Raw genomic sequence first — 15,878 nt, forward strand, 5'->3', positions numbered from 1 at the left:
TTATATATATATTTTGTGTATGTGTGTAAGATATATATATATATATATATATATATATATATATAAATATAGCAAAGCAAAACTTCGGTCCCACCTATTCTTCTATTAAATCCTTACTTATTTAACAATCATTCAATACTTATTTAGTATCTATGATCAACTTACATAGCTCATTATGTATTACAGCCTTCATATTAATACATTTTACACTTATATATGAATTATTGTTCATAACATAGTTTTATGACGCAACACTCTGGTCATGACCATCATATTTGATTATTATGTGTCTATCGTTAAACAGAGTTTATTAATAGAATTTTATAACAATATTTATTAACAGAATTTTCCATTGAATTTCCTAATAGAATTTTTAAACTGAATTTTTAACATATTTTTAAGAAGATATTTTATATATTATATATTGTATATAAAAAATATTTTTTTCCCTATTATATTTACACATATATATTTTTTTACTATAATATTTAAGTCATACTAGTTGTAGACAAAATATTTACATTTATGTTTTTAACGATCATATACATCCTTCACTTAGAGTTTTCTTAATGTATTTAGCTTATAGTTCATACACTTTAGTACATCAGTATAATCACCAATAAATAAATTACATGAGAGTTAGATATCTTGATCACAAAAGTTTCCATATTCTTTATTTATTCTTATTGTAACATACACGTATAGTCAGGAATTAGTTTGTGTATATTTTGACATGTTACTTGAGCAGTATACAATGATCTGTAAGCTCTTTACAGGACGTATGTTTGTATTTTTTAAAGATGAATGTTTTTATTTGGCTTGTTTATGTTTCACATAGAGGATTAGTGTGAAGTGAAATGTACCCTTAAATTTAATCAGTTGTTTTTGGCGCCAAAGGATCTATAAATTGAGTTTTTTAAATGTGTTTACCTTTAGTTCTGATGAAGACCATAGATTTGGTTGAAAGCGCTTAACTTGATCTGCTTTTAGCGTTCCTTTTTGTTGTGCACTGTCTCGTTTGATGTAGTAGGCTTCTGTATGGTGCTACGCACTTTTATGGATCCTGCAGTTCTTTTTGCTGTCGTTTATGGTGTGTTTCGTGTTACCATACATTAAACTGTGAGTTTAATTCTGCTTCTCGTGGATTTATTGAGCCGTTACACGCTCATTTGTGGGACCGAAGTTTTGCTTTGCTGCATCACTTTCAAACTTTTTTACGATATATATAAATATATAGATATGTAGAGATTTTATGTGTCAGACTACTTGTTATTTTGCTTTGCTTGACTATTGGCTTGCAGCTCCTCTCAATTTTTTCTTTATGAATTGTTTACAGTTACTCCTTCTGCAGTGGTGAGACCTAAAGTACACTATGCAAGACCTTCACATCCACCTCCTGAGCCTCCAAGTTTTGAGGCAGCTACAGGAGGCACAGAGGCCAGGTTACCTGCATGTGGTGCCCATGCTTTCATTCAGGCAGAGACTGAAGCACTTAAACAAAGATATTCATGTCCAGAACGACTGGTAAGAAGCAGAAGTTCAGATATTGTGTCATCTTCTCGGAGGCCCATGAGTGACCCCTGCTGGAATCGACGACAAGTCACTGAGGAAAGGGAATTACCTGTTGGAATAGTAGCACCTAATACTGCACTTGGGCCTTCCTGTATTCTACCTGGACCTACCTCTTCTCCAAGTAGAGACTCTTTTAAGGGAGAGGTAAGTGTCCATATATTTATCCTTCAGTGTTCACTCTGTTTTTGTTCACTTTGTATATGCTATGAGCTGTAAACACTCCCAGTCTGCCTAATACTTTATACCCCCATGATATTCCAGTAGGGAAAGGGCACTGTTAAGAGAAGACTGTCTTCCAGGCAACCATGGAGGAGTTTATGCATCTTACCTGTATGTCATTCATCCATCTTTTCTAAAAAAGATAGAGAATGCATTCATTCTGATAGCCTGAGAGTTTGGTGTCCCTCCCCCCCAAACATGGGCCATCAGTGTGTCAAAACTAGACCTCAATTGTCCCGAGGCCATTAAACTTTGCAACCAAAATCCCTGTACCCTCCCCCCTTTTTTTTTTTTTGCATCATTGAGCCACAAGCCATGAGGATTTTTGTATGTGGCTCTAACTTCTCTCCTGGTGGCTGGCATGGGACATCTGTGCCAACATGGTGGCATACTCCTACTGTAGCATTATCAAGGGCTGCCATCTCTAGATTGTTAAACCAAGTCTGCATCCCTGGTATTTGTGTATTACTGGTGGTAGAAAGTCGTCTTTTGATAGTTACATATGCAGCCAGTGAGTTGGATCCACCAACCTCTTTTTTGAAGATAGATGACTTGGCCTCCTTTACTTGCCTTCCTCAGATGGCTGTTGTAGTGGTTAAGCAACAACTCAAACTCTGGTCATCTAGGCTTTAGTGAGGGATTTATCCTTTTGCACAATAGAGATGAGAGAGAGATGATTTCACATATGGTTAACCAGTTACAGCTCTGTCAACTATAAACATTGGCCAGAACAGTACATTATGTTTATATTATATATTCTATGTATGCTTGTGTCTGACAGGGGAAAAAAAAAGCTATGTTTGTGACAGAGTTGTATCTGTGAGAAATTTGTGTAAGGGCTTCATAGTAAATTATTGAGAGAACTGACTTTGTCATCCTTTGGAAGCAGAGCAGTTGCTGTTCTTTATTTGTGAAGTTAATTATCGCACCTTTACCTTTACTGCATACACATTTTGTTTCAAGTTACAAATTTGACACGGTTTTATAGTTGTGATTTATGGTGTTAATGATACAGGTTTAGGAATGAGTCAGAGGCAGTAGAAGCCTTATGTACATATTCAAATTTTCAGGTCGCTTACCTGTATTACTTGAAGTTGCTCATGTTAGTCTGCAGAAGTACTCTTGGGAAATATAGGTGAGCTCTGTAGTGCAGTGAAATGGGAACTGAAGAATGGTCTACATCTGTATTTTTCAGGGACAGTTAAGTGGAAATATTCTAGCTTGTGAAAGTAATTTGGCATGCAGTTGATTTCACAAATAGCAGTAAACCATTCCATTCTGTTATTAGTGATTTGTTCTAATCTGCAGATCAAATGAGAGAGGTTACTGTACCTAATCTACTTGCGTAGACAAATTAGATATAATGCTGAAAGGACTGTTTAATTTAATTAAGCTATAGCCTGATTAACTTTTTTTTTCTTTCGATGAAGATAAAGCAGACCACAGTCTAAGCAGATGCTGTTGAAGTAATTAGCTAATGCAAGACCTTCTGTTATGATCAGTATAGGAGGAGGAAGAGGAGGGTAGATGGGCAGGTCATTCCATTCCATAAGGGTAAGTACTGCTGTGTCTGCATTCTTCAAAAATATTTTCTCATAGTATTTCTGCACTAGCAGTTTGGACTACTATCCAAGCTGTTTCCAAGCTCTACAGACATTGTCTAGAAGTAGAGCAAGATTTGCCTTCGCTGCTCTGGTTGGTTTGTTGTAGCCTTCTCCCCATGTCTGTGATGAGCATTACCCCAGGCAGAAGAACTGCTTTAATACTTTATCCTTATATTGTAGCAGTGATTGATATGATTAACATAGTACAGTTATGTGAACAGAAATGGCACAAAATTTAATCAAATAGTAAGATACTTGCTGCAGTACTGCTTCCAAACTTCCAGCCCCTAGATATGACTATATTTTTCTTTTCTCCAGGTGGGCCATCAAGTCCCAGTAATGATGGAGGAAGACTGTAAAGGAATCCTCTGCTTCCCACCAAACTTCTTTTCATTCTTCATACATGGGAACTATCCTTAGACCCCTTCATGAGGGAAGACTTAAATTGGTCATTCACCTTTGTATGCTTCCCGGTTATTCAGGTGTATGTATTAATGACTTCTTTCGCTAGAGTGTAACAGAAGGTGGCAGAGAATGGTCTTCTTTTTCTCACCAGCTGTGGACTGATATCCTTGGCATGGGGAAGAGACCAGTTTCTCATGGAGAGGGGGTTTAAAGCACCGGAATTCACATCAGAAGATTGGGTATTCACCTCTGTTTACTTCCCAGATATAATAAGTTATAGTGCAACAGCAGTCTACTATTTGGATGGCTTCTGTTATGCATTCACAAAATTGTGCTGTTTTTTTTTTTGTTTGTATTTTTTAATCTCTTTTGTTGTCCTAGATACATCATCGTGAAACACGCATGTAGTGCACAAAAAGCAATGACTGTGCTTCGATATTCAGGAAAAGACCTGACCTTAACAAATGCTAAGCATCTTCTGCTTAAGTTGTTAATGTCTGGTCTCTGGCTAAGCAGTAAAATCTGTCAATACTGACCAACAAATGACAGCAGCTGATTAAAAGATTTGTTTCTTCCTGCTTAATTTACCGGTAACATGTCCCTGGCTTCCTGTTATAAGCTTAGAAAACTGTTCGAATTACAGGATGTATGTTCACCTGCATTTCCAAAGGATACGAAGTCTGAAACTTAAATATATGTCTTTATTTTATTAATTCAGTCCTTAGTAATTTGTCCAAAAAACGTGGACCTTATGAGGAATGGACTGAACATAAAGAGGCAAAAATGAGGACATTATATGAAAATGTGGACAGCTGAGAGGCAAGGAAAGTAAGTGCAAATGTAAGAGACTGTTACACTGCCATTCTGACAGTACTCACCAAGAGCTTTGCAGCAATGAAAGCTAGTAAAACACTTAGTGTTTTCTGTAATTAGTAGGACATGAAGAATGAAAAGCTTCATTCAGCACAAACAGTTATGACCAGATCTACAATCCTAACGACTTGATTGTGTTCTCGAAATGGATGTCAAGATTCACTTTGAGAGCATCTTGGCATCCCTGTGCCATGTCTCGAACACATAATAAGGCAGTTAGAATCACCAACTTGCTCATAATCCTCCACATTATATTAGAGCAAGTAACTAAAGCATTTAAAATATTCTTTTCCTGAGTCAGGAATTGTTTAACTGTCATCAGAAATATCACTGTTACTCGGATCTCTGTAAATCTGTCCTATTAGAACATGCAGCATTTAACGTTTTATTAATTTATCTTGTCCAGGAATTTTCTACTAGCATAATGGATGAGCGGTTATGCTTAAATGTTAATACCAGTTTCCTTCTTAAATAAATCTTATCCAAAACAGTAACGTTGATACTATTTTTCCCTTTCACCCATTTTATTCCATAAGGACATAATCCTGTTAAACATTTCCACATATTCCTTTAGTATGCAGTATTGCTATTTTATTGTTAAACTGTCCTCAGGAGCTTCCTTCCAGCATTCTTATTACCCTCTATCAGTAATCAGGCAAATCATCCTGGCATATTGACCATAGACAGTATAATGCTGCCAGCCTTTCCTAATGTTCCCCTTCTCCAACCCCCCCCCCCCAAACACCACCTCTCCCCTCACCTAAATGTATTACTTCCCAAATATAATTTAAATCCTGTTATGTAGTAACAGTGCTGAGTAAGTAATCGCAGGGACTGTGGGATGCCTAGCCATATACACCTTTAAGAAGATACAGTTAGATTTTCTGGCCACTCTTTATGTGCAATTAATAGTGCCTACCTCTCAAAGAAAGCAGAGCCTTACCTGATTTTCCTTGTGAACATTTGTCTGCCCATCATGTTATCAAGAGCAGCCTTAAAGCTGGTCAAAGTAGTACTTGCTTGAGTTACAGTGGTAACTTTTTCTTAGGCTGGGAATACTTTGAGTTAGGAACCTATCCATCTAGGGAGTCTTGTTTATTTGTTGGTGCAAATTTAGGTCCCTAGTGTAGATGTTTGTAGAGTTACTAGTTTTGTGAAGAAATGAGAGATTAAGTACGATTGAGTCTTTCACTGCTGAAAAGGCAAGACACAGGTTACTTTGGAGCAGCTAGTAGGCTACTGAGTATAAAGAATTGTGTTGATCTGTTGTGATAGTTGAAGGATTTAAGGCCTTTTGTTTTTTTTGGTTTAAAATCATTGGGGCCTTTCCAGTTGTGCAATATGCTTAGTTTCAGAATATATGTATTCCATTTTATGGCCTCTTTTCACTCGCATTAAAAAAAGAGAAGTCAAGCATCTCTCTTCCTCCTCTGCACATAGGCAGGCATCTGTTGCACTTACAACATTCTGTCATTTGCCTTGCCAGCATATCATGTCTCTGCAATAGTAAACTACTACATAAACCCTGACCTTTCACAATCATAACAGGTAGACCAGACTTGACAATTCATTAACAGTAACAATTAGAAAGACCATTAACATAGATTACTGGTTTGTGGTGCAGCGGTAACGTTGTTGCCTCACAGCAAGAGGTTCTCCCATTCGATTCTTGGCTTGAGTGCGGGTAGTGCCTTCTGTGTGGAGTCCGCATGTCCTCCCCACGGTTGGGTGGGCATTCGAAAGACATGCTTAAATGGGTGTGCCTTCATTGAAGGTTGAATGTCGAGCTGGCACCTCGGCGTTTGTGAAAGTCTACTGCCAATCATTAGCGGACCGGAGTTCCGCTGTGGCGACCCATAACTGGGAAAAGCCGAAAGATCAACAACAACAACTGGTTTTACCTGTCTTCTTTCATTTCTTACTCCATCATCTTGACATGTAATCACAACTGGCTTCCAAACATCTGCTTGTATTGATGCATTCGTTCTTTTTTCTCAGATCTTTTCTCATGGAATTTATCCTTTATCCTTTACCAAGGCCAAAATATAAGTGCGTCCTCTCATGCACCCACTCACAAATTTATTCAGCTTTACTATTATTCATGTTTTTATCAATTAAAGGGGATGTTGTGGGCAATAATTGAGTTAAATTAATTTATCTGGGAGGGGAAGAGAGCAAGAGTTAAGTGGGATAAGTTGATCCTTCCAATAGAACAAGGTGATTTAGGATTACCTGATTTGAAGAGATATTTTGCAGCTGCACAGTTAAGGTTTATATACATAAGACAAACAGAAGGTTATAATTCAAAATAGAAATGGATGATGATGAAGTGGGGGAGTATAAGAAATAAGGAGAAAATCGAATTTTGGATCCAGATTCTTAGAGAGAATAATAGCCATATGTAATATAACCATAAAGTTACAGAAAGTATTTTAGGAATGAAACCAACACAGACATGGAGAAAGGAGATTTTGCTGATAGGGATGACTGCAAGTAAGGGTACAGAAAATAGACAGGATTGTCTTGAAATTTACTGTACTAAACTAGCAAAGAAACTGAGGAATTGGGAGCAAATAACTAGAGAGGGGAAAGGTAATAGAGTGGGATGAGGCCAAAAAGAAATTTGGACTGCATGTTAGAGACTCCCTTTCCCTATCAGGTATTGATGTCAGAGTATAGGCAAAGAAAAGGAGGGATACAGGAGTCCTTAAGTGAAAGACCTGCTCTGGTAGTTTTTTTTCTTTTTTTTAAATCAAATATAGAATAGAAGGTGCTGTTTATAAAAAGATAATTAGTATGTAAACTATTACATGAAAACTATGAAGCAATCAGAGGAGGTTAGAAAAGACCGGGAAGAGAAAGACTGGGAGATCAATTTTTCTAGGGAGTAATGGGATGACATATTTATGGCTGTCAAGTCTGGAAAAAGTCCAGAAGGTTTAGGATTTTTGCTTCAAAATGTTTACATAGCTATTTTTAATACCCTCAGCAGACTTCAGATAGTTTTTTCTCAGGTAGGTAGCAAATGTTGGAGGTATGATGGGTAAGAAAGAGATAACTGGGAATATGTTTTGAGAGTGTAATGAGATGGCAGATATTAAAAATTCTCTGAGTACTCTGCCAGAAATATTGGGGGAACAAATTGCTATAACTAAGGAAATGATTCTTTTAAACTGGGAAAAGGATCAGAATTTACTGAACATATTTAAGGCCTTAAGTTAAATTCTGTTGGTTGCCAAAAAACAATTGCTGAAAAATGGAAATTAAAATTTAAACCAATTGAACTTGAAGTATTGCTTTTTGTAAAAGAGAGAAAAAATGGAAGAGGCATCTTCAGAAAAGGGAAGGAGCGAATTACATAGAAATAAATGGAAATTATTGGAACTGTACATGCAGAATAATGTTCAGGAGGAGGAGTGAGATTTAAGGGAGGGCAGGATTTGAACAATTTATGTAGTGTTGGTCTGAAAGTCATATTTTGTCAAGAAAGAAAATGGGTAATTGCGTATTATCGCAACCACAGCTGTTCTGCACCGACAGCGTTCTCGGCAACATTCTGTTCTTAACTGAAACATCATGCTGCCGTCTGAGAATGCTGTCAATGCATTCATACGTATAATCGCAACTACATTCTGAACAACAGAAATGGCTCATCTACAAGCGGTTCTCCTGCTGGCATGTGAGATATATAACAACTAGAAATATACATGGCAGAAATTAGTTGTTGTCTGCAGTTTTAAAACAAAAGTAGGCAGCAGCTGTCATATGTTTCAAGTCACATGACGTAAACACAAGCAAAGCGAAATACATTGCAATTTAAAAAAAAATAAAGGTAGTTAAATGACTGTAATGCGACCACAGTGTATTACACACACTCACTAGAAATCTGCTTTTCATAAGTTAAGGCACACCTTTTCTAATTGGAATATTATGTATAAAAAAGAAGTTACAACACTTTTAATTTATGTAAATAATTTTAATGAAACTATTACATATATATATATATATATATATATATATATATATATATATATATATATAAATCACAGTATTATAATAGTAAGTAAGTTATTGCTTGGCTATCTGAATTTTTTGTGGTGGAAATTTAGCAGCTATCGCTGTTAGAACTAATTTCAATCAAGTCTTACTTCACTGATCTTGTTTGTACTGCTGTAATTGTCAGGGTTTCATAGGTGGGTATAACACTTAATATGTATAGAAATACAAGTTATGTTTATTTTACTTTATTTTTACTTGTTACCTTCCTATTCATTTTGTACTTAACTCGATTAACTTTTAAATTTGACAGAATTCGCGGCATTCTCGGCAACGTTCCTTTATGACTAAACTAACTTCCTGCCAAGAATGCCGCAAATTCTGTGGTTGCGATAATACGCAAGTGCCAGAAAATGTGTATAATGTGCAAAGAAAGAAATCATATGTAATGACTGTAAATTTTAAAATGATTTGTTTTCTTTTGTATTAATGTGTGTAGCTGTCCTTTAAATAATAATTTAATAAAGGTGTGTAAATAAAAAAGTGTATGCTTTCTCACTTAATTGTTTTGACCTGTACCTGTGGAAATTGTATGCATCTTTAGACCAGTCAGTTATGTTGCCTATGTCTTTATCTTAGAGCTATTTTGCATATAGCAAAATAATTTATTGAACACGAAAAGTAATGTCTTAACACACTATACAGGCCTCATGTATGGTATGCTATTTTCTTATTCCCTGAGGACTGACCAGTTTTAGCTTTATTAATTTCAGTCCTCTTGTTATAATGTTTATAACTGGTCATAGCCCACATCCGGAGATGACATTTAAATTTTTTGCAGTGTATAGCTAACATTCTTAATGAACACTTTCTAGCAAATATACAAAGCCTGAGCTTTAAACCCAAGTTAATTCACAAAGTTTCCCCATCTTTGTCTGTATCAGCACGGTCTCTCTGAATTTTTGTATAAATGTAAGTTTGCCTATGTCACAAGTGATAATTCAGTAAAGATGTTTAAAAACCACTGTCTCTATGAATTTATCCTGTATACATACACCTCATCTAAGCAGTACTGTTATCATAAAATACATCCTTTTCACTTCATCAGCATTTTTAATCTAGATTGCATTTCCCTCTAAGTAAAATTGCTGTTTCATTCATGCTCATTTTTTCTTAGAGTTAAACAAAACAAACTTTCTTTGAAAATTCATATTGATGGTTAGTATTAAGATCCCCCTCTGTTGCTTAGTAACAGTAAAGAAATATAGTTTCATCTTAATAAATCAACCTTTAGCATAGATGATGTCTCATTATTAAGCCCCATTTATTTTCCAAATGTGAAATGCAACAGTAAAGACATGCTTCATACATAAATTGGAAAGGAAAAAATGCTTCACATTTTCCCTACATAGCAGTGCTGAAGAATAAGTTTCAAGAACTTGCAGTAAAGCGCAATCAGACTTTCAATTCGAAAACTATGTTGACCGTTACAAACAGCTGTTGACATTAGTTATAAAATCTCTGAAATGTAACGCATCCTTACTTTTATCTGCTGAGTGTACTTGAATGCTGATGGCTTAAATTTTGATTATTATTCGTTGAAGGAGCTGTTTCTAGCACTAAAATAGCTAAATGATATACATATGACCCAATATTCTTTACCATTGGTCTTCATGATTGCGTCAGAAGTCCATTATCCTTCACAGTCCTTAACTAAAAATGTGCATCAAGTAAAACTTTTCTTCTAAATGAAAAACAGTTTTGTTTTTAATATTCTTCTGTAATAAGTAGGCTGTAACAACATTCTTAGCATAACAATTACTTTAAGGGGGTCCCTTTCAAGTAATTTACTTTTCAGATCCACAGTTCTAGCTAACAGCATAAGTTGATTTACTTGTAGAACATAGTAATCTAAGCCAACTTCTACCCTTAAAAACGCTTATTCAGTTCAGTGATCTCCCTCATACCATGTCACTTGAGAAGCAATAGCCCCTTTCTTTCTAATTTGCTTGCCGATGTTACTTCCACTCCACCACCATTGAGCAGAAAGTGGCACTTGGCTTTATCAGTCTTATGCAGACAGTTTCCATTTTCTGTCAAAATGATTGTTGGACCAACTGTTTTAGCTTAGCCATTGCATATTCCACACATGTGAATGTCGGAACCTCTTCAGGCAAAAACATTTCAGCACAGATGGAAAATCAACATACAGTTTAAATTGCATCTCTTGTGCTTTTTAATAGCCTTTATAAACTACAAAAGTTCTTATCCAACTAATCATAATCTACATACAGCAGCCTGGTATTGTGACTGCCTTTCCTTGTTGTCACAGCTGACAGTACCTGTTCATTCTCACAAGTAGACACAACTGCACCAAAATCACTAGTCTTTTGGAACAGGCAGTGACGGCCAAGACACATTCACAGTCTTCAAGTGACAATTAAAATGCGTTAAATTCATTCTTGCTTTTCCTTTCAAAACATCAAGAGTAGTGTTGTTGTTGTTTTTCTTTCGGCTTTTCCCGGTTAGGGGTCGCCACAGTGGAACTCCGGTCCGCTAATGATTGGCAGTTGTTTTTATGGTGTCGAGTTGTCAGCCCGATGCCCAGCCTTCAATGAAGGCACGCCCATTCAACGCATGTCTTTTGAACGCCCACTCGACCACGGGGAGGACATGCAGACTCCACACAGAAGGCACTCCCAACCCAAGCCGAGAATCTCTTGCTGTGAGGCAACAACGCTACCGCTGCACCAACACCATGAGTGTAAAGAAGAAAAATAAGATAAAAGTAAAAAGCAATTAAAATTGAATAAATTGCAATGTTATCAGGAAGAAGTATTCTTTGTAGTAATAATGGCCAGTGCATTGATAGTCATTCCATAAATGCTTTAATCTATTAAAATGCACAGAAACCCCAAATTTTTTTTTTTGTAAAACTTGCACAATTTGTTTTATCTTGGAAACTGTATAACCTAGATGTTTCAAAGACGTGCGTCTGGAGCGTTTCTCCCCGGGCCTCCTCTGAAAATTGGCTTTGTTTCAAGTTGGACTTTCCTGGTAAACAAATGTTAAATAAAAAAATAAAATAAATAAAATATATATTGTTAGAACATTTTTGTTAACCAGACATAAACTTTCACATGACAAGAAATTGCTCTGAGTCCATGTTTATTGAGATATTTACAGAAATTGTGAAATTGTGCTTAATTGTATAATTATCAGTATAAATAACACTGAATATTTCTTAAGATGTGCAACTTGCATTGTAAATCTAAAAGACACTTTTGAACAACATCTGAGTCTTCACATGTTCTTGTGCAGCAGTTTATAAGTTGCTTGTATTTTTGAAGTATTACGTACATATGGAAATGGTTTATTTTTATAATTACTAACACACAAATAGCAGTATATCAGGTATAGTGTGATATAAATGGACGCTGACAGTGAATTTTCCTGTGTCCCACCATAGCATATCAAGTCAATAACATGGTAGACTCTGTTATGAAAATATGAACATAAATCTAAAAATATGGATAAGTGATGAACAGTGATTCTAGATTAACAGTCTTAATGTCATTTTGTTAATAAGTCCTTGCACTTTCTAATATTGCCTGTTGGTTGTTAGCAGGTAAGTCACTTAATAAATGACCCACAAAAGTTCTGCACACCATAAGGAGCTAGGAATGCGAACTGGAAGTATACAAAAAAAGGTGCTATAGGCTTGAATGAGTCAACATACAAAAGACAACAGCAGTATCTCTCTAGCATTGAAGGATAAAGCCCTGACTATGACTCAGCTTTCCTGAGTTCGATTTATGACTCAGCTTTCCTGAGTTCGATTTATGACTCAATAACATGCTGGAGTTGACAGAAAGGAAGCTGAGTCACTTCTCTCTGGGGGATGGGATGGGATGAGGCATTTGCCTGGGCACACTTAACATGGTAGAATCTCCAGTGGTTGTCTGCGAGGAGGTGCTGGGCCATTTCATTCCATCTATACAGAAGTGGGACTTAAATCTCAGCATCCCTTTGCACATCAATCCTTTGTGTATTTCAGTTATGTGCAAGGGATGATAGGGCTAAACTACATAAATGCCAGCAGAACAACTACTCCTGATTCTGACAGTGGCCTTTCACCCCTGGACAGTGAGTGGACTCTTATGCCTGGGATGCAAGCGAGTCCTTAGGTTGCCTGAGGTGGCAGAGCTTGATAATTGGGGTGTGGCAGGTTAGGAAAAAGTACAGTAAAATACCTTAAGTTGAGTCTTTTGCAGAGGACTGTCCCCATCCTATGCACCCCACATATCCCCCTTAGCAATATATATTAACTCCATGGCCATTCAACCACATTGAAGTGTTTGCTGATTGCCCTTTATGCGTCAACATGATGGGCTGTTCCACATTTTGATGCAGAAGCATTTTCTTACAACATAATTTCAGCAGCTGTTTCAGACCCTAGAACATTTGATGCACATGGCGTCATAATCATTGCGTGCTCATTAATGAAACTATGTTTTGTATGTTAGTATTTGCATGCTATGTATCTTCTAATAAAACTCGCACTTAAAAGTTTTGTGTGCTTTTAGAGGGTCGTTTTAATAGTGCATGGCTTGTGTTTAATTCGCTCACTGTGTGTATTCCCTTTCATCCCAGTATGCAGTAACACTGATATAGTGCAATTAGAAAACTCCAGTAGTTCGTGTGTTCAGGCCTATCCCCCAGTGCACACATTTATTCATTCATTCTTTTTACACATGCATTTGTGGAACTTTTCACATAACATTCTTTCATGAAGCAACAGTAAATGCAAGTGCAGATTCTTGCACATGCAATCAGTTGTACTCCCCAAGCATACTCCCATTCGGAGTCACCTCATTCATTATTTTTTTATTCCCATACGATTTTTATAATTCATTCATCTGTTCATTCATTACAATATTTCAAAACTGTAAAATATTATCATGTCTGAGATATAAATCTTAAAAATGTTCCCAGAATTATGCAGACAGGCTGAGATATAACAATGAGAAAATGTGTTATATATATTTACATACTACATATTTCTATATGCATATACCGGAGAGAAAGATATTTCCAGTAATTAAGAATATTAGACACCTGCAAATTAGCATTTGAAAGTAACTATATCAGTTGCAGTAGACCTATTTGTGTTGGCAGATGTGCAACACGTGTGACATTTAGTTATTTTGACTCTGTAGTGAAGCCTGAAAGCAAAAGTTCTGACAGTTACTCATACGTCAAAGATGCTGTGAAACAGACTGGAGAGTGTAACATAATTATGAAGAAAACTGTCAGTTCATAGACATGACTATCTGAAACAAAAGTTGCATCAAATCATCTGCATGATTTCTTTTCCTTGCTTTAGGCAGATTGTATTTAATGGTAGTTTCACCACATTGTTTTAAGGCTTTGCTTTTACATTTTTATGGCTCTGTTTTAGTGCCCATGTTGAATTTTAATGGTAGTGGTGGTGGTTTGTGGATGACTTTTCAGATTTTGCTAGTAGCGGATTAAAATGTGTGGCCAGAGCAAAAGGATGGTTTTGGTAAAGATGTATTTTCAGAAAACATTATTTATTTGTTTGTTTGTTTGAAGTGCTTGCTAGTTAGCAGCTATACAGTTTCTTCTTTTTTGTTTCTAGATGGAGGAGAAGAAAGACAGTGATGATGAGAAGTCTGACAGGAATAGACCATGGTGGAAAAAGCGCTTTGTACCTGCAATACCCAAAGGTATTAAAGTTCGTAAAGCTTTTACTATTTTAGAATGCAGAGCTGTGCTGAATGATCCTTTCATTTGTTTAATTTTTTCGAATATTTATTATAATTATTTCCTTTTCTTGATATGAATGCTTCATCAGCATTTTCATTTAAAACAGATGCACATACAGTGTATAGTAACGCTAAACTTTGCAAGTCAAAAGATCAGATGAGATGTCATTTAATGGAAATGTTAGCAGTGATTAGTTAAGCACAGTTATTATTTTAGACTGCTCAGTTAACCACCATCATTCTCCAAGTAAATTCAGTGGCAGTATTGCTGTAGCTGGAAATCAACTTAGCGGTCAAGTCTGATGTTTTAGTTAGAATACTTGAGTTTTCTATATTGAATAAGACACCTTCTCTATATTGTGCTTTTTTTGAATCTCCTGTAGTTTTAAGGCTTTCTTTCTTGGAAACCACACATTATACCATTTTTTTATGAACACATAATACCCATCGAAAGATTGAAGGTCTACAGCATTTTTACCAATGCCTTGGTAAAAGATGTGGTTTGACCACATCCTCTGCATATTCTTTTCCATCCCTCATTCTTTTTTTGCAGCAATTACAGAAATATGCCTTTCATATGTAGCAAAAGAAAGATCTAGCAAGGAAAAAGAAAAAAAGCTCACCATGTACTTTTGTGGTTGTTAACAGTCCAAGGCAGGAGATCAGCGCCACATCTGGAAAAATCACACAGTGGTTGTGAGAAGTAATAGTCATTCAGTAAGTATTTATGTACTCATATTGTACAATAAAACTTGTGTTTTCTTAGATTGGTTTATAGGGATATATTTTCCTCAACATCTTAAGATATTACTTAAGGGGCAGCTGTGAGGTCCTTCATGGAAGATGTCTGAGCCAGTTATGAACAAGTGCACTGCAGATTCTAGAGAGTCTAAGCTTAAATCTTTTTTAATATGGAGCTCTGGGGGCAAAAAAAAAAAGCTCTACACTACTCTACACTAAACACGGAGCTTCTCATGTTTACCGGCATACGGGCCAATCAAAAATCGCTAAACACGGAGCTACTTCTGTTTAATGCGGAACAGAAGAAGCTCTGTGTTTAGCGATTTTTGATTGCCCTGTATGCCAGGTATACGGGCCAATCAAAAAAAAAAAACCTAACAAAGCGGAGGCTGGCCGGGATTTAATCCGGCAGGGCGGGACTCGGGATCAGGCTGCTGATCTCAGGACAGTCCCGCCCAATAGGGACGTCTGGCAACCCTGTCTGAGGGTCTCTGTCTACTCTTCAACTTTGTCCTGTTAGAGTAAAAGGTCAGACTTTGAGATTGTCAGTTTTTCTGTGCTCCTGACCTCCTTAATATCAGAAATGCTCAGAGACCTCTCTCTCACCCCTATCTCCCTCAAAGGCTAACTTTGAGTTGCACTGGGGAGATGTTTCTTTTAGATTCATATTTGCTATCCC

The 15,878-nt window shown here is 36.4% G+C and overlaps 1 protein-coding gene across 2 annotated transcripts in view; it reads left to right on the forward strand.

The window, feature by feature from the left end:
• The window catches only part of GAPVD1 (GTPase activating protein and VPS9 domains 1), a 3,238,556-nt gene that overhangs the window by 2,183,710 nt on the left and 1,038,968 nt on the right, over window positions 1–15,878 (forward strand). For both annotated transcript variants that reach the window (XM_044058337.1, XM_044058338.1), the window contains 2 exons: window positions 1,337–1,716; window positions 14,332–14,419. In XM_044058337.1, the coding sequence (XP_043914272.1) occupies window positions 1,337–1,716; window positions 14,332–14,419 (468 nt within the window). The remainder of the gene's footprint in view (window positions 1–1,336; window positions 1,717–14,331; window positions 14,420–15,878) is intronic.

The sequence above is a fragment of the Protopterus annectens genome, chromosome 16.part0 (genome assembly GCF_019279795.1).
Source record: "Protopterus annectens isolate FY-2018-M chromosome 16.part0, PAN1.0, whole genome shotgun sequence".
Taxonomy (NCBI): domain Eukaryota; kingdom Metazoa; phylum Chordata; order Ceratodontiformes; family Protopteridae; genus Protopterus; species Protopterus annectens.